Source organism: Mustelus asterias, unplaced genomic scaffold (assembly GCF_964213995.1).
Source record: "Mustelus asterias unplaced genomic scaffold, sMusAst1.hap1.1 HAP1_SCAFFOLD_1046, whole genome shotgun sequence".
Taxonomy (NCBI): domain Eukaryota; kingdom Metazoa; phylum Chordata; class Chondrichthyes; order Carcharhiniformes; family Triakidae; genus Mustelus; species Mustelus asterias.
This window is the reverse complement of record NW_027590991.1, coordinates 87,964-114,014: the sequence shown is the minus strand read 5'-3', so window position 1 is coordinate 114,014 and position 26,051 is coordinate 87,964. Positions and strand designations below refer to the sequence as shown.

Sequence of the window (26,051 nt, the reverse complement as noted above, 5' to 3'; positions counted from 1 at the left end):
ATAGATAATTAAATGAATTACCATTGTGATGGCCAGGAACTGACCCTTGGTCAAATGTTCGCACAGTCACCACCATCACTCACCTGGCTCTGCCACCCCCTCAGTCTGAAAGTCCAGCTCTGACAGTGAATCTGGTCACCTTCGGGCCCAATCGGAGGATGGTCAGAACATGTCTGCCACTGTCAGAAACTCCATTATCAGCGAGTGGGGGATGATTATTTAACTGGCTGTCACTGGTTGTTGAGGTTGTGATTTACTGTTACCTGTCAGTGCAGGAAAAACAAATAAAACAGGAAAATTGAGAGACTCCGAGAGCAGTTAATTTGTATCTTCACCCTAAAGAAACACAATGATGTCTGCAACCGCTATAATAACTGAAAAAACAGATATAACTGTCTGTTGCCGCGGAATCTGGTTTACTGATGTGGCCGTACACCCCATGGACTGCAGCGGTTCCAGAAGGCAGCTCATCACCACCTACCCAAGGGCAATTAGGGATGGGCAACTAATGCTGACCCAGAGAGCGACACTCACATTCCATGAATGAATTCAAAGACAATCTGCGGGGAGCGGGCTTCAGAGTGTTTAACAGTTACTGAGGCGAAAAACTATAACGACGCCCCCGGGATACAGAGCAAAGGCTAAAAGGAGGATAAATTCCGTCCTGGGACCTTACAGTTGGTAAAAGTTTTGTCCTGTGATGTGTAGGTGTGAATATTGTGTAAGAGAGAGTGTATGAAAGGGACGGGGGGAGTCAGACTAATCCAACTGTGTTTGTGTGTCTGTTCTGATCATGAGATCACCGAGTCTCTCTTGTGTAAAATAAAACAATTTTCCGATCAAAGATTCCCTTAATCCCCCTGCTGAGCCCCAAAGTGAGATTTCAAGGCAAATGGTTCGCTAAATTCAAGATTTCAGTGGAAAAGTAGAGAACATGTCAGCTATCGCGTGTGAGAGCGCGATCAGTGCAGCAGTAAAACGGGTTTCAGTGGAAAATGGAGTTCTCAGTTCGAGTGAAACCTTTTGAACAGCAAACATTCGTGTGTCAGAGACATGAAGGATGTGAGCTGGATCTCTGGAGAGGCGGAATTTCATTGCAATGGGAGAGTTTGTGAGGAGAGAGAAACACAGAGAGGCTGGAGGAGCCGGGAGCTGACAGCAGCTTGTCTCTGCTCCGTCCGCTCTCTGCCTTTAAGTTGCTCTGTGCCGCCACCACTGGGTTCATTTCGGATCCAGTTCTGACTCACACAGATTTTCCACACACTCTCGGATATGACTGAAACTGCGGCCGCCGAAACGGCTCCTCCAGCCGCTCCCGCTCAAGTGAAGTCTCCCAGGAAGAAGAAGGCGGCTCCCCGACCTGCGGCAGCCGGTCCCAAGTTAGGCGAGCAGATCCTCAATGTTGTGGCGGGTTGCAGCGATCGCAATGGGATGTCCCTGGCCGCGATAAAGAAAGCTTTGGCTGGCAGTGGAGTGGATGTGGGGAAGCGCGGCTCCCAGATCAGGTTAACTATCAAGAGGAAGGTGGAGAAAGGCTCTCTGGTGCAGACAAAGGTCATGATGTGGAGATGCCGGCGTTGGACTGGGGTAAACACAGTAAGAGGTTTAACAACACCAGGTTAAAGTCCAACAGGTTTATTTGGTAGCAAAAGCCACACAAGCTTTCGGAGCTGCAAGCCCCTTCTTCAGGTGAGTGGGAATTCTGTTCACAAACAGAGCTTATAAAGACACAGACTCAATTTACATGAATAATGGTTGGAATGCGAATACTTACAACTAATCCAGTCTTTAAGAAACAAAACAATGTGAGTGGAGAGAGCATCAAGACAGGCTAAAAATATGTGTATCGTCTCCAGACAAGACAGCCAGTGAAACTCTGCAGGTCCACGCAACTGTGGGAGTTACAAATAATGTGACATGAACCCAATATCCCGGTTGAGGCCGTCCTCGTGTGTGCGGAACTTGGCTATCAGTTTCTGCTCAGCGACTCTGCGCTGTCGTGTGTCGCGAAGGCCGCCTTGGAGAACGCTTACCCGAATATCAGAGGCTGAATGCCCGTGACCGCTGAAGTGCTCCCCAACAGGAAGAGAACAGTCTTGCCTGGTGATTGTCGAGCGGTGTTCATTCATCCGTTGTCACAGCGTCTGCATAGTTTCCCCAATGTGCCATGCCTCGGGACATCCTTTCTTGCAGCGTATCAGGTAGACAACGTTGGCCGAATTGCAAGAGTATGTACCGTGTACCTGGTGGATGGTGTTCTCACGTGAGATGATGGCATCTGTGTCGATGATCCGGCACGTCTTGCAGAGGTTGCTGTGGCAGGGTTGTGTGGTGTCATGGTCACTGTTCTCCTGAAGGCTGGGTAGTTTGCTGCAGACAATGGTCTGTTTGAGGTTGTGCGGTTGTTTGAAGGCAAGAAGTGGGGGTGTGGGGATGGCCTTGGCGAGATGTTCGTCTTCATCAATGACATGTTGAAGGCTCCGGAGGAGATGCCGTAGCTTCTCCGCTCCGGGGAAGTACTGGACAACGAAGGGTACTCTGTCCACTGTGTCCCGTGTTTGTCTTCTGAGGAGGTCGGTGCGGTTTTTCGCTGTGGCGCGTTGGAACTGTTGATCAATGTGTCGAGCACCATATCCTGTTCTTATGAGGGCATCTTTCAGCGTCTGGAGGTGTCTGTTGCGATCCTCCTCATCCGAGCAGATCCTGTGTATATGGAGGGTTTGTCCATACGGGATGGCTTCTTTAACGTGTTTAGGCTGGAAGCTGGAGAAGTGGAGCATCGTGAGGTTATCCGTGTGCTTGCGGTACAGTGAGGTGCTGAGGTGATTGTCCTTAATGGAGATGCGTGTGTCCAAGAATGCAACCGATTCCGGAGAGTAGTCTATGGTGAGCCTGATGGTGGGATGGAACTTGTTGATATCATCATAGAGTTGTTTCAGTGATTGTTCACCATGAATCCAAAGGAAGAAAATGTCATCGATGTATCTAGTGTATAGCATCGGTTGAAGGTCCCGTGCGGTGAAGAAGTCTTGTTCGAACCTGTGCATGAAGATGTTGGCATATTGAGGTGCGAATTTGGTCTCCATGGCTGTTCCGTGTGTCTGGATGAAGAACTGGTTGTTGAAGGTGAAGATATTGTGGTCCAGGATGAAGCGGATGAGATGTAAAATTGCATCTGGAAACTGGCAGTTGTTGGCGCTGAGCACTGAGGCCGTTGCAGCAATGCCATCGCCATTGGGGATGCTGGTGTAGAGTGCCGAGACATCCATTGTGACGAGGAGCGCTCCTGGTTCAACTGCTCCATGTGTGCCGAGTTTCTGTAGGAAGTCCGTCGTGTCGCGACAAAAGCTGGGGGTTCTTTGTACAATGGGTTTCAGGATGCCCTCGACATAGCCGGAGAGGTTCTCGCACAGGGTCCCATTGCCCGATACGATGGGACGGCCGGGTGTGTTTGCCTCGTGTATCTTCGGGAGGCAGTAGAGATCTCCAACGTGGGGAGTACGTGGGATGAGAGCACGGAGGGAGTTCTGAAGGTCTGGATCAAAGGTCTTGATCAGAGTGTTGAGTTGACGGGTGTGTTCTTTGGTCGGATCTGCAGGTAACTGTCTGTAGTGTTCCTCGTTGTTGAGTTGTCGGTACACTTCTTTGCAGTAATCCGTTCTGTTCAGTATGATGATGGCCCCTCCTTTGTCTACTGGTTTGATGACAATGTTGCGGTTGGTCTTGAGAGCGTGGATGGCGTAACGTTGTGCTTTGCCGTAAATTTGTATAAACTTCTTGTTTTCAGTTATTAACTGGAGGATACAGTATGTTTTATTAACGGCTCTTAAAAACTGTCCTGCCACCTTCAATGACATATACACATGTCCAAATATGTCCTGCTGTTCTTGCACCCCCTTTTGGAATTAAATCCTTTATTTTATATTGTCGCTTTGTGTTATTCCCACCAAAATGAATCACTTCATTCATCATCTGCCACATGTCCTCCCATTCCATGATGATAAAGTATTTTTGAAATGTAACTGCTGCGAGACTGATGGGGTCTATTTTGGTGGTGGGGCAAAAATTAAGCCCTCGGCTGAGAACTTCGATTTCATCTGGTTGAAGTGTGTAGTCGGACAAGTTGACAATGGACTTCCCTGCAGTGGTACTGTTTTCTACTGTGGTACGGGGGGAGGCTTGGTTGCTGCTGGTGGAGATGCCGAGTTTCTCAAGATTCCTCTTCTTGGTGTGCATGTCTTGTTGTGCATGTAGCCCCGAACATCACTCAAGCACAACGTAACGCCATCCACGCTCTCAAGACCAACCGCAACATTGTCATCAAACCAGCAGACAAAGGAGGGGCCATCGTCATACTGAACAGAACGGATTACTGCAAAGACGTGTACCGACAACTCAACAAAGAGGAACACTACAGACAGTTACCTGCAGATCCGACCAAAGAACACACCCGTCAACTCAACACTCTGATCAAGACCTTTGATCCAGACCTTCAGAACACCCTCCGTGCTCTCATCCCGCGTACTCCCCGCGTTGGAGATCTCTACTGCCTCCCGAAGATACACAAGGCAAAAACACCCGGCCGTCCCATCGTATCGGGCAATGGGACCCTGTGCGAGAACCTCTCCGGCTATGTCGAAGGCATCCTGAAACCCATTGTACAAAGAACCCCCAGCTTTTGTCGCGACACGACGGACTTCCTACAGAAACTCGGCACACATGGAGCAGTTGAACCAGGAGCGCTCCTCGTCACAATGGATGTCTCGGCACTCTACACCAGCATCCCCAATGGCGATGGCATTGCTGCAACGGCCTCAGTGCTCAGCGCCAACAACTGCCAGTTTCCAGATGCAATTTTACATCTCATCCGCTTCATCCTGGACCACAATATCTTCACCTTCAACAACCAGTTCTTCATCCAGGCACACGGAACAGCCATGGGGACCAAATTCGCACCTCAATATGCCAACATCTTCATGCACAGGTTCGAACAAGACTTCTTCACCGCACAGGACCTTCAACCGATGCTATACACTAGATACATCGATGACATTTTCTTCCTTTGGATTCATGGTGAACAATCACTGAAACAACTCTATGATGACATCAACAAGTTCCATCCCACCATCAGGCTCACCATAGACTACTCTCCGGAATCGGTTGCATTCTTGGACACACGCATCTCCATTAAGGACGGTCACCTCAGCACCTCACTGTACCACAAGCCCACGGATAACCTCACGATGCTCCACTTCGCCAGCTTCCAGCCTAAACACGTTAAAGAAGCCATCCCCTACGGACAAGCCCTCCGTATACACAGGATCTGCTCGGATGAGGAGGATCGCAACAGACACCTCCAGACGCTGAAAGATGCCCTCATAAGAACAGGATATGGCGCTCGACTCATTGATCAACAGTTCCAACGTGCCACAGCAAAAATCCGCACCGACCTCCTCAGAAGACAAACACGGGACACAGTGGACAGAGTACCCTTTGTTGTCCAGTACTTCCCCAGAGCGGGGAAGCTACGGCATCTCCTTCGGAGCCTTCAACATGTCATTGATGAAGACGAACATCTCGCCAAGGCCATCCCCACACCCCCACTTCTTGCCTTCAAACAACCGCACAACCTCAAACAGACCATTGTCCACAGCAAACTACCCAGCCTTCAGGAGAACAGTGACCATGACACCACACAACCCTGCCACAGCAACCTCTGCAAGACGTGCCGGATCATCGACACAGATGCCATCATCTCACGTGAGAACACCATCCACCAGGTACACGGTACATACTCTTACAATTCGGCCAATGTTGTCTACCTCATACGCTGCAAGAAAGGATGTCCCGAGGCATGGTACATTGGGGAAACTATGCAGACGCTGCGACAATGGATGAATGAACACCGCTCGACAATCACCAGGCAAGACTGTTCTCTTCCTGTTGGGGAGCACTTCAGCGGTCACGGGCATTCGGCCTCTGATATTCGGGTAAGCGTTCTCCAAGGCGGCCTTCGCGACACACGACAGCGCAGAGTCGCTGAGCAGAAACTGATAGCCAAGTTCCGCACACACGAGGACGGCCTCAACCGGGATATTGGGTTCATGTCACACTATTTGTAACTCCCACAGTTGCGTGGACCTGCAGAGTTTCACTGGCTGTCTTGTCTGGAGACAATACACATCTTTTTAGCCTGTCTTGATGCTCTCTCCACTCACATTGTTTCGTTTCTTAAAGACTTGATTAGTTAACATAGAACATAGAACATAGAAAGCCACAGCACAAACAGGCCCTTCGGCCCACAAGTTGCGCCGATCACATCCCCACCTCTAGGCCTGTCTATAGCCCTCAATCCCATTAAATCCCATGTATTCATCCAGAAGTCTCTTAAAAGACCCCAACGAGTTTGCCTCCACCACCACCGACGTCAGCCGATTCCACTCACCCACCACCCTCTGAGTGAAAAACTTACCCCTGACATCTCCTCTGTACCTACCCCCCAGCACCTTAAACCTGTGTCCTCTCGTAGCAACCATTTCAGCCCTTGGAAATAGCCTCTGAGAGTCTACCCTATCCAGACCTCTCAACATCTTGTAAACCTCTATCAGGTCACCTCTCATCCTTCGTCTCTCCAGGGAGAAGAGACCAAGCTCCCTCAACCTATCCTCATAAGGCATGCCCCCCAATCCAGGCAACATCCTTGTAAATCTCCTCTGCACCCTTTCAATGGCTTCAACATCTTTCCTGTAATGAGGTGACCAGAACTGCGCGCAGTACTCCAAGTGGGGTCTAATCAGGGTCCTATAAAGCTGCAGCATTATCTCCCGACTCCTAAACTCAATCCCTCGATTAATGAAGGCCAGTACGCCGTACGCCTTCTTGACCGCATCCTCCACCTGCGAGGCCGATTTAAGAGTCCTATGGACCCGGACCCCAAGGTCCTTCTGATCCTCTACACTGCTAAGAATGGTACCCTTCATATTATACTGCTGCTTCATCCCATTGGATCTGCCAAAATGGATCACCACACACTTATCCGGGTTGAAGTCCATCTGCCACTTCTCCGCCCAGTCTTGCATTCTATCTATGTCTCGCTGCAACTTCTGACATCCCTCCAAACTATCCACAACACCACCTACCTTGGTGTCGTCAGCAAACTTACCAACCCATCCCTCCACTTCCTCATCCAGGTCATTTATGAAAATGACAAACAGCAAGGGTCCCAGAACAGATCCCTGGGGCACTCCACTGGTCACTGACCTCCATGCAGAGAAAGACCCCTCCACAGCCACTCTCTGCCTTCTGCAGGCAAGCCAGTTCTGGATCCACAAGGCAACAGCCCCTTGGATCCCATGCCCTCTCACTTTCTCAAGAAGTCTTGCATGGGGGACCTTATCGAACGCCTTGCTGAAGTCCATATAGACCACATCCACCGCTCTTCCTTCGTCAATGTGTTTGGTCACATTTTCAAAGAACTCAACCAGGCTCGTAAGGCACGACCTGCCCTTGACAAAGCCGTGCTGACTACTTTTGATCATACTAAACTTCTCTAGATGATCATAAATCCTGTCTCTCAGGATCCTCTCCATCAACTTACCAACCACTGAGGTTAGACTCACCGGTCGGTAATTTCCCGGGCTGTCCCTGTTCCCTTTCTTGAATATAGGGACCACATCTGCAATCCTCCAATCCTCCGGAACCTCTCCCGTCTCCATCGACGATGCAAAGATCATCGCCAAAGGCTCCGCAATCTCCTCCCTCGCCTCCCACAGTAACCTGGGGTACATCCCATCCGGTCCCGGCGACTTACCAACCTTGATGCCATTCAATAGTTCCAACACATCCTCTTTCTTTATGTCCACATGCTCGATCCTTTCTGTCCACCGCAAACCAGCAGTACAACCACCCAGATCCCTTTCCACCGTGAATACCGAGGTAAAGTATTCATTAAGCAGCTCCGCCATTTCTAACGGTTCCGCACAAACTTTTCTCCCTTCACCTTTTAAGGGTCCTATGCCTTCACATCTCATCCTTTTACTCTTGACATATTTGTAGAAAGCCTTGGGATTCTCCTTAATCTTACCCGCCAAGGCCTTCTCATGACCCCTTCTCGCTCTCCTAATTTCCTTCTTAAGCTCCTTCCGACATCCCGTATACTCCTCTAAATCCTTAACACCTCCTAGCTCTCTGAACCTTCTGTACGCCTCTCTTTTCTTATTCACCAGGTTCATCACAACCTTCGTGCACCACGGTTCCCGTACCCTACCAACACCCCCCTGTCTCATCGGAACATTGTCATGCAGAGCTCCAGGCAAACATTCCTTGAAAATCCTCCACTTTCCTTCGGTACTTTTCCCCAAGAATGCCTCCTTCCAATTTACCCGTCTAATTTCCTCCCTGATGACACTGTATTTCCCTTTACTCCAGAGAAACACTTTCCCAGCCTGCCTGATCCTATCTCTTTCCAATGCTATCGTGAAGGAGATAGAATTATGATCGCTATCCCCATGATGCTCACCCACCGAGAGATCCTCCACCTGTCCAGGTTCATTAGCCAGCACCAGATCAGGTACAGCCTCTCCTCTAGTAGGCTTATCCACATACTGTGTCAGGAAACTCTCCTGGACACACCTAACAAACTCCTCTCCATCCAAACCCCTAGCCCTAGGGATATTCCAATCTATGTTTGGGAAATTAAAATCTCCCATCATGACAACTCTGTTATTCCTACATCTCTCCAGGATCTGTTTCCCCATCTGCTCCTCAACATCTCTGTTACTATTGGGCGGCCTATAGAAAACACCCAGCAACGTTACCGACCCCTTCCTGTTCCTAACCTCCACCCACAGAGACTCCGTAGTCAATCCCTCCATGGCGTCCACCTTCTCTACAGCCGTGACACTATTCCTGATCAACAGTGCCACTCCCCCCCCTCTCTTGCCTCCCTCCCTGTCCTTCCTGAAACATCTAAAACCCGGCACCTGAAGCACCCAGTCCTGTCCCTGAGACATCCAAGTCTCCGTAATGGCCACCACATCACAATTCGAAGCAGCAATCCACGCTCTAAGCTCATCCACTTTATTCACTACACTCCTGGCATTAAAATAGACACATCTCAGACCTTCAGCCTGAGCACTTCCCTTCTCCATCACTCGTCTAACCTCCCTCTTACCCTGTTTACATTCCTTATCTATTTGCGAGCTAACCTCCTCGCTCTCAGTCCCCTCATTTTGATTCCCTCCCCCCAACCTTTCTAGTTTAAAGTCTCTCCAGTAGCCTTAGCCAACCTTCCCGCCAGGATATTGGTCCCCCTGGGATTCAAGTGCCACCCGTCTTTTTTAAACAGGTCACACCTGCCCCTAAAGAGGTCCCAATGATCCAAGTACCCAAATCCTTGTCCCTTGCTCCAGTCCCTCAGCCACGCATTCATTCTCCACCGATTCCTGTTCTCACTCTCCCGCGGCACAGGCAGCAATCCCGAGATTACTACCTTTGCATTCCTCTTTCTCAGCTGTCTACCTAACTCCCTATATTCTCTTTTCATGATCCCTTCCCTCTTCCTACCTATGTCAGCAGTACCTATATGCATCACGACCTTCGGCTCCTCTCCCTCCCCCTTCAGGATTTCTGGGACTCGACCAGAGACATCCCGGACCCCTGCACCAGGGAGACAAACCACCATCCGAGAGTCCCGTCTGTGTCCGCAAAAACGCCTATCTGACCCCCTCACCGTAGAGTCCCCAATTAGCACTACCCTCCTTTCCTTACCCTTTTGCACTACTGGGCCAGGCTCAGCTCCAGAGACACTGCCACCGCTGCTTCCCCCAGGTGGGCTGTCCACCCCAGTAGTACTCAGACAGGAGTACTTATTATTAAAGGGCACATCCACCGGGGTGCTCACCATCAACTGAGCTTTCTCCTTCCTCACTGTTACCCAGTTACCCTCCTCCCGTGGTCCCGGTGTGACCACCTGCTGATAGCTCCTGTCAATGACCTCCTCACTATCCCTAACCCGGCGAAGGTCCTCGAGCTGCAATTCCAGTTCCCTAACATGGTCCCTTAGGAACCGCAGCTCAACACACCCAGCACAGATATGGTCGTCCGGGAGGCTAGGAGCCTCCAGGACCTCCCACATCCTACATTGGGAACAACATACTGGCCTCACACTCATAATTGCCCCTTTAAACACACAGGGAAAAAAAAAGTGAATGAAAATTTTAAACTTACCTTTCCTCCTCCTGTTTTCTCCAAAGCCCTGCTCTCACTGGGTCTTTTTTTTTAGGTTAGAGGAGGAGGGAGGGTGGGATACTCTACAAGTGTAGAGTATCGGGATTCCTCTCTGTTCCAATTTATTGGGGAAAAAAAAATCTCTCTCTCCCAGACCTCCCTGCGCGACCACTTCCGGGTTTAGATATTTTTAAAGAAAAAACCCGCGAAAAAGTAAGTTAAAAATAACAGCGCTTACCCGCAGCACTCCTCTCGCGAATCTCGCCCTCTCTGCTGCACTTCCAAGACGCAATGAGGCCGATTCACTGAGGTGAGTAACTTTTAAAAAAAAAATCTCTCTCTCCCAGACCTCCCTGCGCGACCACTTCCGGGTTTAGATATTTTTAAAGAAAAAACCCGCGAAAAAGTAAGTTAAAAATAACAGCGCTTACCCGCAGCACTCCTCTCGCGAATCTCGCCCTCTCTGCTGCACTTCCAAGACGCAATGAGGCCGATTCACTGAGGTGAGTAACTTTTAAAAAAAAAATCTCTCTCTCCCAGACCTCCCTGCGCGACCACTTCCGGGTTTAGATATTTTTAAAGAAAAGAGCCGCGAAAAAGTAAGTTAAAAATAACAGCGCTTACCCGCAGCACTCCTCTCGCGAATCTCTCCCTCTCTGCTGCACTTCCAAGACGCAATGAGGCCGATTCACTGAGGTGAGTAACTTTTTAAAAAAAGATCTCTCTCTCCCAGACCTCCCTGCGCGACCACTTCCGGGTTTAGATATTTTTAAAGAAAAAACCCGCGAAAAAGTAAGTTAAAAATAACAGCGCTTACCCGCAGCACTCCTCTCGCGAATCTCTCCCTCTCTGCTGCACTTCCAAGACGCAATGAGGCCGATTCACTGAGGTGAGTAACTTTTTTAAAAAAATCTCTCTCTCCCAGACCTCCCTGCGCGACCACTTCCGGGTTTAGATATTTTTAAAGAAAAAACCCGCGAAAAAGTAAGTTAAAAATAACAGCGCTTACCCGCAGCACTCCTCTCGCGAATCTCTCCCTCTCTGCTGCACTTCCAAGACGCAATGAGTTGTAAGTATTCGCATTCCAACCATTATTCATGTAAATTGAGTTTGTGTCTTTATATGCTCTGTTTGTGAACAGAATTCCAACTCACCTGAAGAAGGGGCTTGCAGCTCCGAAAGCTTGTGTGGCTTTTGCAGACAAAGGGACAGGGCGCCTCCGGCTCCTTCAAACTCGCTCAGAAGGAAAGCCCGGGGAAAATGGGAAAGAAGGTGAAGAAACCAACAGCCAAGAAATCTTTAGTAAAGAAAACAGCGGCCAAGAAGGTGACAACAAAGAAACCCGCAGCCAAGAAACCTGCAGCAAAGGAAACTCCAGTGAAGAAATCAACAGTGAAGAAAACAAGCAGCAAGAAGGCGGCAACTCCAAAAAAGGCGGTGAAGAAAGCAGCCCTGAAGAAAAAGTCTCCTGTGAAGAAGGTCACGGGCAGAAAGTCTGTCAAAAAAGTGACTAAATCGAAGGCTAAACCCAAAGTGAAAGCAGCAAAAGCGAAGAAAGCATCAGGAAAGAAGTGAAACAACCCGAGCAAATTGTAAACCTCTGAACCCAAAGGCTCTTCTCAGAGCCACCCACATCTCTCAGGAAAGAGCTGATCCCGCAAGAAAATGATTCCTGTCCCGCGGCCCGGCTCATTCTCAATAGTGATCATTTCAAATTCAGACTAAAGCGAAACAGAGTAGAGGCTGAATTTCATTTGCTCAATCGCCACTTTCTCTCATAATAAAGATGTCTGGTAGATTCAGTAACACTGGCGGCTAAACACCGCATTCGCGCCTCATTTTTAACCGAATCCCTGCAGTGCAGAAGGAGGCCAATCGTCCCATCGAGTCTGCACCGACCACAATCCCACCCAGTCCGGATCCCCATGACCCTATTTATTGACCCTACTTACTCCCTGACACTCCGGTGCAATGTAGCATGGCCAATCAACCTAACACGCACTTTGGTGTGCGGGAGGAAACCGGAGAAAGCCGAGGGAGAATGTTCAAACTCCACACAGACAGTGACCTCAGCCGGGAATCGAACCCAGGTACCTGGCGCTGTGAGACGGCAATTCTTAGCCAAACATCGATGTCAGGAGTGGGATTTGAACCCACGCCTCCAGAGGAGACTGCGGCCTGAGACCGCTCGGCCATCCTGACTCCCTTACTTTTAACACAGGAGATTGCCCCAAGCAGCTTCAATAAAGTGCTGGCAAACAGCGAGAAGCAGATGTGTGTGAGGATGTTGCGGAGGAAGATTCTTGCTATAGAGTCGACTGTGTTTAGGTCGGAATATGACTGACTGGGAATTATTACGGGACCAGGTTTAAAAACACAAAAGAACAAAGTCACGACCCGAAACGTTAACTCTGTCTCTCTCTCTCTTCACAAAAGCTGCCGGAGCTACTGATTATTTGCAGCATTTTCTGTTTGATTCCATATTTCAAAGCTGCGGGTTTGTGGAAACACTTGTTTGTGACGGGTTTGTGTGGGGAGCTGTGTTTCGCTTCCATTGTTAATAAACGGGTTGAAATTGGTGGTTGCAGAAACTGGAGGTGGAGCTGAAAGATCAGGGGCCGTTCTGTGTGTGTGTGTGTCAGTCCGGCTCTCTCCTCCCTCCCGCTCTGTGTTTATTCTTCACTCTGTCTCCTCCCCTCTCTGCTCTCTCACTCCGCCTTCCTCAGTCAGGTCGGGGCGGGCTATATAAAAGGAGCCTGAAAGATTTCCTCTCATATTGTGCAGAGATCTGAGTGAAGAATCATCATGTCCGGCAGAGGGAAAGGACAGTAAGAAGTCTCACAACACCAGGTTAAAGTCCAACAGGTTTATTTGGTAGCAAATACCATAAGCCTTCGGAGCGCTGCCCCTTCGTCAGATGGAGTGAAAATCTGTTCTCCAACAGTGCACAGAGACACAGAAATCAAGTTACAGAATACGAATTAGAATGCAAATCTCTACAGCCAGCCAGGTCTTAAAGGTACAGATAATGTGGGTGGAGGGAACATTAAACACAGGATAAAGAGATGTGTATTGTCTCCAGACAGAACAGCTAGTAAGATTCTGCAAGATCAGGAGGAAAGCTGTGGGGGTTACTGATAATGTGACATAAATCCAACATCCCGGTTTAGGCCGTCCTCATGTGTGCGGAACTTGGCTATCAGTTTCTGCTCAGCGACTCTGCGCTGTCGTGTGTCGTGAAGGCCGCCTTGGAGAACGCTTACCTGAAGATCCAAGGCTGAATGCCCGTGACTGCTGAAGTGCTCCCCCACAGGAAGAGAACAGTCTTGCCTGGTGATTGTCGAGCGGTGTTCATTCATCCATTGTCGTAGCGTCTGCAGGTACCTGATACGCTGCAGGAAAGGATGTCCCGAGGCATGGTACATTGGGGAAACCATGCAGATGCTACGACAATGGATATCAGTGGTATAATTACTTCTTAGGAATTCGCAAGGGCAAGGGGATCACAGTGTCCGTGTATGAATATAAGGGGTTAATTCACATTCACTGAAAATGAGTGAATCTCCATCACTCTCTCTCTCACACACACCCACACCCACACAAGCTCTCACAGACCAACACTCACACATCTCCCACCACGACAAATGGCGAAATTCAAAATCAATAAAAATATCTGGAATTAATGGCCATGAATCAACTTTCGTAAAAAAAGACAACCAAAGCACTAATGCTCTTCAGGGAAGGAATTCTTACCTGGACTGGCTTACATACAACTCCCGACCCACAACAATGTTGTAGGCCCTCAGAGGAGGCCTACCAAGCCACTCAGTTCAAAGGAAATTTGGAGACCTTGGCCTTGTGGTATCATCGCTGAAATCTGAAACTTAGCTCGTATTCTGGGGACCCGGGTTCAAATACTGACAAGGCAGTGGAATTTGAATTCAATGAAAAATATGTGGAATTAAGGATCTCCTGATGACTATGAAACCTTTGTCGATTGTTGTATTAATCTATCTGGTCCTCTCGGGACCAAAATCTGCCGTCTTTACACAGTCTGGCCGACATGTGATTCCAGAGCCACAGCAATGTGGTTGACTCTCAATTGCCCGCAGGCAACGAGAGTTGGGCAATAAATACTGGTCAGCCAGTGGCACCCATGTCCCATGAATTAATTTTAAAAAAATGCAAGCCCAGTCAGCGACGCTGAAAAAATGCATTGAAGATTCAGAATGAGGAGATCCATCAACTTGTTTACATTCCCAGAGTTTGCAAATACAGAATGGATTCCAAACCAGTTTACTGTTCCGGGAGCTGACTGCCAGAACAAATTGCTTGTACACGCACAGTTCTACCAACAGAATCAGAAAGATCCCAATCCTGGAAAATCAGCGGATAATGCAAAACATATTCTGAATATCGCACAGATATAAAGGTAAAGTTACCATAATCCCAAATGACCATCCACTGTTCCCCATCTCAACAGGGAGAGCTTAATGGTGTTGATTTAGCCTCAGGATTACTACACCTCAGGCGAGGGGCAAGGCTGAAAATATCTAACAGCACATCTGCAATTTCTTTGCCGTAAATTTGTATAAACTTCTTGTTTTCAGTTATAAACTGGAGGATACAGTATGTTTTATTAACGGCTCTTAAAAACTGTCCTGCCACCTTCAATGACATATACACATGTCCAAATATGTCCTGCTGTTCTTGCACCCCCTTTTGGAATTAAATCCTTTATTTTATATTGTCGCTTTGTGTTATTCCCACCAAAATGAATCACTTCATTCATCATCTGCCACATGTCCTCCCATTCCACCAACCTGTCTGTGTCCTTTCGGAGTTCGACTGGAATTTCTGTAGCTCTTTTCACAACCATAGGACGTCCCAAAATATTTTAATGATGATAAAGTATTTTTGAAATGTAATCGCTGCCCAATTGCTGAACTTTTCAACTGTCTGTTCGACAACATCAGAAATTGCCAGATGGGAACGGGGAATAGTTGCTGCAGCAATGTCTCTGTGGCACAAAGAATGGCATTTTTGATTTGATTTCATTTGATTTATTATTGTCACATACAGTGAAAAAGTATTGTTAAAGTATTGTTTCTTGTGCACTATATAGACAAGGCATACCATTCATAGAGAAGGAAACAAGAGAGTGCAGAATGTCGTGTTACAGTCGTAGCTAGGGTGGAGAGAAAGATCAACTTCATGCAAAGTAAGTCCATTCGAGGTAAGTCTGTGAGTTCGGAAGTTCAGGATCCAGTCGCAGAGGGAGGTGCCGAGGCCCAGGCCACAGCGTTTGGAGATGAGTTTCGTGGGAATAATGGTGTTGAAGGCTGAGCTGTAGTCAATAAATAGGAGTCTGACAGAGGTATCCTTGTTATCTAGGTGTTCCAGGGTTGAGTGCAGGGCCAGGGAAATGGCGTCTGCTGTGGACCTGTTTGCGGCAGTGGGTACCAGCATGTTAGACTGCTAGTCATTGTCTTGTGAAATGTCCGAATGTCATCGGAGTCAGCTTTCTGGGTAAAATTTGAAGAAATTAGGAACTGGTGTGTCAATCTTCTCAGAGAAGCGAAACTGCCGCCTCGAACTTGGAGGACATTCGGCCCATCAAGCCGACACCGACAACAATCCCACCCAGAATGAATCCCCGTGACCCCATATGTTTACCATGCTAATCCCCCTGACACTAAGGGGCTATTTAGCATGGCCAGACCAGTTAATATCGCACTAATTTTCATGGCTGACCTGCCGATTCTGGAAAGACAAAATCTGCCACTGGCGTCTGCTTTGGAGCTTCCGAAACCACATGTTGACATGGTGGCAAACTCGTGTCCAAAGCGGGTGCCCTGATTTGAATTGACTGTCAGATCGAGTTTCCTCAGAGGATGAGAATTATGGGAATATGAAATTGTTCTGGACTATTCTCTCAAGCTTGTGTGTTCAAACTTCATCTTGGTTCCGTGAACCTCAAAACACTGAACGAACCATCACCGACGAGGATGGGATTCGAACCCACGCGTGCAGAGCACAATGGATTAGCAGTCCATCGCCTTAACCACTCGGCCACCTCGTCACGCAGTAACTTCTCACCAAGCTTTGACAAAGGGCTCGAAATGTCAGCTCTTTTCTCTCCTTGCGGATGCTGCCAGACCTGCTGAGATTTTCTAGCGTTTTCTCTTTTGACTTTTCACCAAACCAGGGTGTTTTAACACCCGGAACAAAGAACATATTTCTCCCACAGGATAATGCTGTGTTGCTGCTTTCTTGTTCATCCGGTTCGCTGCTATTCTTCCATTCGATGTGTAACCACAGAAAGTAAAGAGGGAGACAGTTCCATTCCCTGGTCCCAGTTTGATTTTGAATTCACCGAACATAACCCGGATGTAAAATGCAGCAAGCAGTCTGAGCTTGTGGCGCAACGGTAGCGCGTCTGACTCCAGATCAGAAGGTTGCGTGTTCAAATCACGTCAGGCTCATGAAGCTTTTCTACGTCGGATTTTGTATCTGGGTAAAATTGATATCTTGGTAAAATTGATTGTTTGCAATTGTTCCCGAAATGACAAATTTCACAACGATGGTAGAAATGATATTTTAGGGATGCTTCCGGTTCGCATGCTCAGATTTGTTTTTGCCGTTTTATATCTGAAACAATGTGTCAGAGTTATGAGGTGTTCATTGCTTGCAAAATTAAAGCAAGGTCCACAGACTCAGATGTTCCTATGGGTCATCAAAGGAGACAGCTGACTGTGGCGATTTAACAGGATGATTCACACGTCAAGAGAGGAGCAAGGCTTCGAAGCCGGGCCTTCATGAACAATCTCAACCGATACAGGAATTAATCCCGTGCTTTTGGCTGAATAAGCTGTCCAACCATTTAATGAAAGGGCAACTCTCCGAAAGCCCATGCTACCAAATAAACCTGTTGGACTTTCACCTGGTGTTGTGAGACTACTTCCTGTGAACCTGGGACATATGCACTGTGTTCCCAGTTAATGAAAATCAAGATGATGAAACAAATTTACTGTCGAGAAAACCCAGATTTACCTTTGGGCAGCAGCCGAATGTTACTATTTGATGTTGGTGAGAACATGATAGCAGATGATGGTTTCGATCCATCGACCTCTGGGTTATGGGTCCAGCCACTCTGCCCCGAAACGTTGCCGCTTCCTGTCTATTCCTGTTGCGTGGGTGAGAGGAAACTATTCATTGTATTTGTATTTCAAACAAGACCCACGTGTTGGGAAGCGTACCCTGGCTGGACAATAACACTTAACATCAGCCCGAATCAAACAGACAGAGAAAGACACACAGAGAAGCAGTAAGAGATGATCAGGACACACACAGAGCGATAGACAGAGAAGGTACCCAACAAACCAACAAGATACTGAGATGGAACAACTGATTATGTTTGAAAAGGGATCTTCTGTTACATAAAGATAGACCTTGTTTTAAAATTAATTTCATGTAAGTGTAACTGCACTCTCTGTTGTGAAACTGTGTCTCTGCCGTTGACAGATCTTTGCTGTGGTTGTCAAATTCATCCCTGTTGTGTAAATATATTCATAAGACATGGGAGCAGAATTATGCCACTTGGACCTTTGAGTCTGCTCCACCATTCAATCATATATTTCCCTCATCCTCATTATCCTGCCCTTTCCCCATAACCCATGATCCCCTTATTAATCAAGAATCTATCTATTTCTGTCTTAAAGACACGCAATGACCTGACCTCCACAGCCTTCTGCAGCAAAGAGTTCCACAGGTTCACCACTCTCTGGCTGAATAAATTCATCCTCATCTCTGTTTTAAAGAATCGTCCCTTTTGCCTGAGGTTGTGCCCTCTGTTTCTAATTTTTCCTACGAGTGGAAACGTCCTCTCCATGCCCACTCTATCCGGGCCTCGCAGTATCCTGTAAGTTTCAATAAGATCCCCCCTCATTCTTCTAAACTCGAAGGAATACAGATCCAGAGTCCTCAACTGTTCCTTATATGACAAGTTCTTCATTCCAGGGACCATTCTTGTGAACCTCCTCTGGACCCTTTCCAAGGCCAGCACATCCTTCCTGAGATATGGGGCCCAAATCTGCTCACAATATTCCAAATGGGGTCTGACCAGATTCCCGGTTATGTAAATATGAGCCATCTTGAGCAGAATTTTTATTTTCTGTTCTGCAAAGGTGTTTCCTGTTGTGTGAAATGTTCTCTGTTGTTCAGTGAAAATGTTTCCTGTGGGAAACCAATCAACAGGAATTTCAAGGCCGCCATTTCTGAGGCTTGGTTTCAAGTCCAGACTTATTTCGGCTGAATGGCCTACTCCTGTTTCTGTTTTTGATCAATGATTCTGTGTATCAAATCAGTTAATTTAAATTTTACCAGCTGCCATGGTGGGACTTACTCCATGCCTCCAAAGACAGTGCGGGCCTCTGGTTTACCAGCCCAGTGACATAACCTTTCATCCCTGTAAACAAAAACACTTCATTCAGCTCATTATTAAACCTCGTCCTGAGGAAATTAGAATTGCCTCCACAGAATTTCAATCACCCAATCAATACAAAGCATTTTGCTCCAGTTGGGACCATCAATGATTTATCCAGATCAAACAGATATTGTGGAATTGTTCAGAGCTAAGACTATTTTAGAATTGAATTAATAAAATAACAAGGACCTACATTCTGAGAAAGCACCCTGCAATGTTTGGAAGAAAATGTGGATTTAATATGATGTGGGAGATCGGTTCCCAGGATGCTCCACCAGAAATGACCGTGACAGAACTCAAACCTGCAATTTTCTGATATCATTACTACAAACACCAAAGTCAGACACTTTATCCATAAGGCCACGCAGTCGGCTCATAACTACTGCAACCTGATGTTAGTACCATGTGAATAAATACTGTGAAAATATTCTTTTCATTCTATCTCTAGATGATCCACTGATTCCTAGACCCCTGAAAATACAAGAGAAAGCTCCAGCTGCCGTACATTGTATTTTTTGATGATAAAAGAGCCTTTCACTCTGTGAGTTGTGAAGATTCATGAAACATGAGGAATGGAGTATTAATGTATGATTATAAGAGCAGCAAGACAATGTTGGAGCTATACAAAACTTTGGTGAGGCCATAGTTGGAGCACTGAGTGCAGTTCTGGTCAAATCACTGGAGAAAGGATATGATTGTACTGGAGAGGGTGCAGAGGCCATTCACCAGGATGTTGACTGGGATGGAGAATTTGAACTAGGAAGAGAGACTATATAGGCTCGCGTCATTTTCTTTACAGCAGAGAAGGCTGAGGGGAGACCTGATTGAGGTGTATAAGATTATGAGGGTTATGGAAAGGGTGGATAGGAAGCAGCTGTTCCTCCTAGTTGCAGGGTTGATACCAAGGAAGCAGAATTTTAAGGTGAGGGGCAGAAAGTTTAGAGGGGATTTGAGAGAAACATTTTTTCATCCAAAGCATGGTCAGAGTCTGGATTGCAATGCCTGGAGAGGTAGTAGAGGTGGGAAAACTCACTAATTTTACAAAGTATGTGGATGAACACTTGAAATGTCATAACTTTCAATGCTACGAGCCAAGTGCTGGAAGGGAGGAATACTTGTAGATTTAATGTAGGTTTGTTGGTGCAGACGTGATGGGTCAAAGCACCTCTTCTGTACTGTATGACTCTCGCTATTATCGTCAGACTTGGCTTCTCACGGACATGTGTCAGCACCCTCTCCTCATGGTTGCACAGTGGTTAGCACTGCTGCCTCACAGCACCAGTGACCTGGGTTTGCTTCCCGGCTTGGATCACTATCTGTGCAGTGTCTGCACATTTCCCTGTTTCTGCGTGAGTGTTCTCCAGGTGCTCCATTTTCCTCCCACAGTCCGAAAAATGCACTTGTCAGGTGCATTGACCATGTTAAATTCTCCCTCAGTGTATCCGAACAGGCGCTGGAGTGTGGCGACTGGGGAATTTTCACAGTAACTTCATTGCAGTTTTAATGTAAGCCTACTTGCGATGTTAATAAATGAACCTAAAACACTCCACAAATACATGCAGTCAGTGATCCTAACCCAGTGAACCAACACAAACCCCGTTCAGTAAAAATGCAGTTTGTGCCAAATAAGGTTGTGTCATTGCACCAATTCTCTTTTTCATTTTCCTCACTGCAACACTGCACGTGTTCAGCCTGCACCGTCCTGATGAGAAAGACAAAATCCCGCTTCAGTAATTGAGCTCCAGGCTGCAGGTAAAGCTTGTGTGGGTGCTAACTCAGAAACTTAGCCCCAGCTCACTGAGCATTCCTTCTGAGAAGCAGATGAGACTTTAGTTTGCAACATGCAGAAAACTAAAGATCATTTCCACCATTCCCGACTCGGAAACACCCCCAGAAACAGCATCTCCACATCATCGATTCACTCCACCAGTGATGGCTATGCTTTCAATTCTCAGGGACTCAGCTCCAGAATTCCCTCTCTAAACCTCACTGCCTCCATCTTCCTTTCCTCTCCTTTCATTTCTATCGCGTTTCCTACATTTATTTCCTCCTTCCTTTCCCCCGAGTTCTATTTCTCTCACGCTCTGACTTTCACCAATCCCGTTGTTGCTTTAACTATCGTAAGTAAATTAGAGTTGTACAACGGTAATTCTAATAGCGGTTCCGCTTTAAGCATTCTTTACCCGCCTCCAGCTGTCTGATTTCTCATTGGTTTGAGCCTCGGATCGAATTGTATGACGCAATGACGCTGGGCTGGGAGTGACGTTGCTGGAGCCGAACATCAGCGCCGCATTCCGATTGGTGTATGTGTTACAGCGACGTTCTTCGATTGGTTCAGGCCGATGTCAATCGTGATGTGGGCGGGTGTTGTTTGGAGCATGTCGCTCTATTGGTCAAGATTAAAACGTCATTTCCATTGTTCGCGCACATTTCAGACAGACTGAGCTCACTGATTGGATGATGCAGCCATCACTCAATCAGCGCAGAGTGTCTATTGGATAACAGAAATGACTCAATTTCTGATTGGTTTTCTCAGCTGTCGGTCACAGGTCGGTGACTGTGATTGGACAGAGGGCGGGGGTACACACTGGTCCCATCAGACACCGGGCGGCGGTAAAGGTCCGGCCCGTGGCTTCAGTCCCCGGGCCCGGATCCTGAGCCGGCGGTGGGGCTTCGGATGGGGGAATCCCGTCTCGCCCGGCTGTCAATCCGCAGCTCAGGGTTTCGAATGGCGGCTTCCTGTGTAAACATGTCACGCTGCAGCTCCCCAGTCTCGGCGCTGCAAACCCCGTCACACCAATCAGCACAGAGACTGGGATCTTCCTGTGTTCTTGTGTGGCGCGCAGTGCCACACCGGGTTCGAGAACCTCACTCTGCATAGGCCAGGGAGAGATACTGGGATCTTCCAGTGCCCTGTGTCTGGGGCCAGGGCTTGGTTACTCTCAGTGTGTCTCCCTCATTGTTTGGTTCTAATTTCAGCCTCTCTCTCTCTTGCAGTCAGTCTGGGTGCTCCTGACTGAGCAGAATGGCCTGATCTCACCACACACATTGAGATGGAGGAGCTGCCGCCCGAGACGAAGATGATTGAGAACTCTAGCTTTCTCTACACTCGTTTCCTGAGGCCCAGCCCTTCATTCATCATTAGTTTTCTCAAGTTGTCAGGTACATTAACATCTTCATCTGCTGTGAACACTGACCTGACAGTGGGAAGGTATTGGAGCAGGATGGTGCAGTCAACTATGTCAATAGTGGGGGACAGGTGGAGAGATTGTTCAGCTGGGTAAGATGGCACTCCCCAGTTCCATTCTTCTCTTTCTGGTCTTAAGCACAACATCACCCGCAATGGTTTCTCTTCCCACTCCTGTGCTGTTACCTCCCGAATCACCCAAGGATCTATCCTTGGCCCCCCACAAGGCGCATTGACTCTTTTCCACCATTCAGTTCGATCATGACTCATTTATTTATCTTGATTGCCACACAGTCACAGTATTAAAAACAAGAATGGCAACAACATCAAACAATACATAAATAGAAATCACACTATGTTTCTGACAGGTTTTCCAAAAGTCACTGCATTTTCAGCATTCACCACAGAATCAGGCAACGCTTTTGAAATATCAACAATTCTATGTGGGATAAACAAATTGACTATTGAGACATGAACCAAATTTCTGTAGTTTATTATGACACACAAAATACAGTAACTGTGAGTAAAGAACTTTTCAAGCTTGGGTAATAAGGCCATGTATCACAGAATATTACAGTGCAGAAGAGGCCCTTCGGCTCATCAAGTCTGCACCGATGCATGAAATGCTCTGACCTGGGCACCTAATCCCACTTGCCAGCACTTGGCCCATAGCCTTGAATGTTATGGCATGCAAAGTACTCATCCAGGTACTTTCTAAAGGATGTGAGGCACCCCGCCTCCACCACTTTCCCAGGCAGTGCATTCCTGACTGTCACCACCCTCTGGGTAAAAACATTTTTCCTCAACTCCTCCCTAAACCTCACACCCCTCACTTTTAACTTCTGTCCCCTCGTAACTGACCCGTCAACTAAGGGGAACAGCTGCTCCCTATCCACCCTGTCCATTCCCCTCAATCTTAAACACCTCAATCAGGTTGCCCCCTCAGTCTTCTCTGCTTCAACAAAAACAACCCAAGCGTATCCAACCTCTCTTCATAACTTAAATGTTCCATCCCAAGCAGCACCCTGGTAAATCTCCTCTGCACCCCCTCCAATGCAGTCACATCCTTTCTATAATGTGACAACCAGAACTGCACACACAATTCCAGCTGTGGCCTCACCAAAGCTCTATACATCATTGATGCACTATCAATTACAACGCGGAGACTTCTGAGAGTGAGGGAAAACTAATAGGCTTTTATTCACTGAGAACAGGAGCACACCCTTTTAGCTGACCTCGTCTGAACTGAGGCAAGAAGGAGGGACCATCACCTTTATACCCCACTCTGGGTGGAAAGGGAGGAGTCCCAGGTGGAAAGGGAGGAGTCTCGGGCCAGGTGCAGCATGGGTGTGTCCAGGTACATACATGTAGTAACAGTGGTTCACCACAATCATGACCTCTCTGCTTTTGTAATCTATACCCCGATTGATAAAGGTGAATGTGCCATACGCCTTTTTCACCACACTATTAACCTGCCTTTCTGCCTTCAGAGATCTATGAACAAACACGCCAAGGTCCCTTTGTTGTTCGGAACTTCCCCGTACCAGACCTTTCATCGAGTACTTCCATGTCAAATTAAAATGTATCAATTTATAAACTTGAACTGAACCATAAATCAGCCTTCTCTAAAGATTGCAATCCAAAATCTCTTAATCCCTCATAAAATATTCCCCACATTCCTTCCATTTTCCTGGTAACATGTCTTTGCAATCTATGAGCTGTATTTCTCTTTGAAAATGTGGATTCCAAACTGTGGGTTCAGGCTCCAGATGTGGGCGTAGTAGCAGCTGATAGTGTTTCAGATCTTCAGCTTCAACCCCATTTTACTCCTTGATTTTTTGAGAAACCAAACTTTGTCTATTTCAGCCTTAACTGTCATAGAATCCTTACAGTGCAGATGAAGGCCATTTGGCCCATCGAGTCTATACAGACTCTGACACAGCATCTCACCCAGAACCTATCCTGGTAACCCCACATATTTATCCTGCTAATCCCCCTAACCAATATATTTGGGACACTTAAGGGGCAATCTAGCATGGTCAATCCACTTAACATTTGGAGCATGGGAGGAAACGCAAACAAGGGGAGGATGTGCAAACTTTACACAGACAATCACCCAAGGTGGAATTGAACCTGGGTCCCTGGAACTTTGATACAGTATCCGAGTGTGGGATTTACTCACTCTGGTACAGTGCGAGAGTGAGGGATTTACTCACTGGATGATGCAGTGTGAGAGTGTGGGATTTACTCTCTGTCTGATACAGTGTGTGAAGTGTGGGATTTACTCACTCGCTGATACAGTGCGAGAGTTTGGGATTTACTCTCTGTTCGGGTGTGAAGGTGAGGATCATTCTGTATCTTTTAGTCTCGGGGACTATGCAACTGATGGAGTCATTCTGTCTGTGGTAGTGTTGGAGACACATTGTGTATTTGCCAGTTGGTGGGGGCTAAGAGTGAGCGCGGGATTCATTCACTCCCTGGGATGATATGCCAGTTTGGGATTAATGTTGTAGCTGTCCTTCTCGGCCACTATGAGGGGGCTGGGTTTATTCTGGACCTATCAGTCTTTGTATCCATCTGTGAGATTCATCCTGTATTTGTCAGTCTCTGGCAGTGTGAATCAGTGTGATATTGATTGAATACCTTTCAGTCTGTGGCATTGAGTGTGCTCCGCTGCTCAATGTGATAGTGGAATTCAGTCTGTATCTGTCAGCTACTCACATTGAATGGGAATGTGGAGATCATTCTCAAAATCTGGGAATCTTTGACACCAATTCTGCATCTGTTTATCTTCAGTGCTGTTTGTGAGAGTGGGATTAACTCTGTCAGTCGGTGGTACTGTCTGTGAGATTGGGATCAATTGTCAGGGCTCTGCATATAAGTATATGCTGCCTCTGGCCTGTGTAAGTGAGACACATTGTGAAATATGAGGAACTTCAGTTATTGAGATAAACTGGTGAAGTTGGGACCACTTTCCTTGGAGCAGAGCAGGTTGAGAGGAGATTTGATAACAGTATTCAGAATCATGAGGAGTCTGGACAGAGTTGACAGAGAACAACTGTCCCCATTGTTGGATGGGTTGAGAAGCAGAGGGAACAGATTTAAGGGAATTGGGAAAGGGAGGAATGGATACATGAGGAGAAACTTCTTCCTACAGCGAGTGGTTATGGTGTGGGATGTGGGGCCTGACAGTGCATGAGAGGCAGCTTCAATCGAGGCCTTCAAGAAAGAATTGGATTATTGCCTGAAAATGAAGAATGTGCAGAGATGTGGGGAGAAGGTGGATGAATGGCCCGAGGTGTGTTACTCACTTGGAGAGCCAGAACTTGACAGGCCAAAAATCCTCTTTCAGTCGTGTAACAAGTGCTGTATGTGAATTTGGAATTCATGCTGTGTCTGTCAGCATCTGGTGCTGGATGTGAGTGTGGGATTATTTTAGTATAATTCAGTGATCCTCCATGGGAATGTGGTAAACCGGTTTGAAAATGTGGGTCTGTAACTCCCACTCTTTAATGGGTGTGTGTTGTTAGAATGTAACCGGTGACAACTTTGATTGGATGTAATGAGACTAATGGGAACAAGATGTAAGGGTCAGCTGACCCAGTGAACCATGGAACCAATTAAAGTGATGTAATAGTCAGCTGACCAGCTGATTCACTATAAATAAGGAACTGTGCAGAATTTTGGAGAGCTTGGATTGGCCCAGGCGAGACCCCGAGTTTGGAGTAATGATGCTTCTTTATCAAACCCTTTCTTTGATTTATAAGTTGGAGTAAGTTTTGTTGTATTTTCATGAGCTGCATTTTGAAGAGTTCCTTCTGAAGAAACATGTGCTGTTTGTGCACATTCGGCAGTCTATGTGGGTTTGTGATGATTTCTGACCATGTCAGTGGTACCATATATGTGTGTCAGATTGATTAGTGTCATTCAGGATCAGGTTCTGTCAGTGAGTTCAGTAACAGTCTGTCTCTGTCAGTGTCTGGTAATGAACATGTGCTCGAGAATGATTCTGAATCTGTCGCTTCTGCTGCTCTGACAGTGTGGGATTCATTACATAACCTCAGGCTCTGTGACTGTTTAACAATCTGAGTTCATTCCACGTTGAAATTTCAGCACAGAAACAGACCATTAATGCTGTGGGTTTTAATGGAA

At 47.2% G+C, this 26,051-nt stretch overlaps 1 protein-coding gene and 2 non-coding genes across 3 annotated transcripts; 2 read left to right on the top strand and 1 right to left on the bottom strand.

Moving 5' to 3' along the window:
- The first annotated feature begins 1,272 nt into the window (after nt 1-1,272).
- Nucleotides 1,273-21,370, top strand: LOC144487804 (uncharacterized). Its single transcript, XM_078205880.1, has 5 exons — nt 1,273-1,554; nt 11,434-11,720; nt 14,838-14,856; nt 17,226-17,424; nt 21,249-21,370. Exons 1-5 carry the CDS (start codon nt 1,273-1,275, stop codon nt 21,368-21,370), a joined length of 909 nt encoding a protein of 302 aa, XP_078062006.1.
- Nucleotides 16,228-16,309, bottom strand: trnas-gcu (transfer RNA serine (anticodon GCU)). Its single transcript has one exon. It is a non-coding gene; the product is annotated as a tRNA-Ser (tRNA).
- On the top strand, nt 16,641-16,712 carry trnaw-cca (transfer RNA tryptophan (anticodon CCA)). Its single transcript has one exon. It is a non-coding gene; the product is annotated as a tRNA-Trp (tRNA).
- Nucleotides 21,371-26,051: the final 4,681 nt, after the last annotated feature.

Excerpts from the sequence above, each read along its gene's own strand:
- LOC144487804 (XM_078205880.1), top strand. The coding sequence starts at position 1,273 with ATGACTGAAACTGCGGCCGCCGAAACGGCTCCTCCAGCCGCTCCCGCT. Across the intron at positions 1,555-11,433 it reads GCTCTCTGGTGCAGACAAAG|GGACAGGGCGCCTCCGGCTC; the intron begins GTCATGATGTGG and ends TTGCAGACAAAG. Across the intron at positions 17,425-21,248 it reads TGTCTATTCCTGTTGCGTGG|CTGTCGGTCACAGGTCGGTG; the intron begins GTGAGAGGAAAC and ends TGGTTTTCTCAG.